This window comes from Microtus ochrogaster, chromosome 10, assembly GCF_000317375.1.
Source record: "Microtus ochrogaster isolate Prairie Vole_2 chromosome 10, MicOch1.0, whole genome shotgun sequence".
NCBI classification, from domain to species: domain Eukaryota; kingdom Metazoa; phylum Chordata; class Mammalia; order Rodentia; family Cricetidae; genus Microtus; species Microtus ochrogaster.
Window position 1 is genome coordinate 46835760 of NC_022016.1, and position 1343 is coordinate 46837102.

The 1343-nt window shown below is 43.9% G+C and overlaps 1 protein-coding gene across 19 annotated transcripts in view; it reads right to left on the bottom strand.

Annotated features, from left to right (window-relative positions):
- The window catches only part of Eif4g3 (eukaryotic translation initiation factor 4 gamma 3), a 229712-nt gene that overhangs the window by 180274 nt on the left and 48095 nt on the right, over positions 1-1343 (bottom strand). For 17 of the 19 annotated variants that reach the window (XM_026782045.1, XM_026782044.1, XM_026782040.1 and 14 more), the window contains one exon: positions 546-621. Coding sequence is in view for 15 of the 19 variants with exons in the window: in XM_026782040.1 (XP_026637841.1) it covers positions 546-621 (76 nt within the window). In the remaining 4 variants the exon portion in view is untranslated. Of the gene's footprint in view, positions 1-73; positions 156-545; positions 622-1343 lie in introns of those variants that run through there. The other 2 variants (XM_005352976.2, XM_013348380.2) reach the window with 1 other exon arrangement.

The following is a 1343-nucleotide window of genomic DNA, read 5'->3' on the forward strand; positions in this document are numbered from 1 at the left end:
AAAAAAAAAAAGTAGTCAATAAAAATTAAAATTCAGGGGCTGGAGAGAAGACTCGGTGGCTAAGAGCACTCACTGCGGCTCTTGCAGAGGCCTCAGAAAGGATTCCAGCACCAACACGGCGGAGACAATCATTTCCAACTCCAGCCCCAGGAGATCTGAACACACAGGTGTACAGGTACACATGCAGACAACACCATACACATAAAACAAGTACAAATTAGAAAATAATAATTTAAGTTCGGGGTAAAAATTATTAATTCCAAGGGAATGGAAGCACAGCTGCATGGCAGAATACGCGCAAGGACTTGCTCTATGTCCCCAACACTGCACAACAGAAGTCAGAGTTTAATAACTATAGAGAGAGGGGAACGGGCAGATGTGGAAGTCCAGCCAACCACATTATGGTGTTCACCCCACTTCCACTCTTAGATTACAATGGTCACATGATATACATCTAATTCTACTGAGAATTTATTAATCTTCTACTTGAAGCCTATGTCAATCCAACACTACCAGACAACATGACAGACACTTGGAATGCTTACTGTGCTGTAGACTGCAGAGACGGTGGGAGGGAAGATCCGATCCTCCAGAGGCTGCTGTACGGGTCCTCTAGGAATCCTGGAAAGCGAGTTAAGGAGGCGAATACACAAACAGAATTGCTTAGCAGCTTGAGAAAATTCTGCCAATGACCCACTTTTTTTTTTTTTAGCCAACCTGTGGTGCTGTACACTTATCCCTCCCAAGAAACTGGAAACTCAAGTATTTCAAATTTCCTATCGTGATTAGCAATTTCTCCAAAATTGCTTCCCACAATAACCTTCCATTGGAAATGAAAACAATGACTGAGTCCTCAAACTGTAGGTCCATTATGAGACTCTACCACCTTTAGACAGAAAAGAAGTGCAAGCAAGGTCAACAGACCACAACTGGCGCCTCCAGCATAGCGGAAACAGGGCTGCCTTAAGGAACTCACTCTGTAGACCAGGCTGCCCTTTAACTCAAGAGATCCACCTGCCTCTACCTATGTGCTGGGATTAAAGGTATGTACCACCGCCACCCAGCAAATTTCTCACTTTTAAAAAGAGGTTCTCCACCAGTCACTTAAAATATTTCAGAATACAAAGACAACATTGCATTAAAAGACAAAAGACTATCATTTTATTTAACTTCAAACTAGGAGACAAGCGCTGTCCTAGATGATGTGGTACCATTTTAAGAAGAAATGGTAAACCGGGCAGTGGTGGCACACGCCTTTAATCCTAGCACTTGGGAGGCAGAGGCAGGCGGATCTCTGTGAGTTCGAGACCAGCCTGGTCTACAAGAGCTAGTTCCAGGACAGG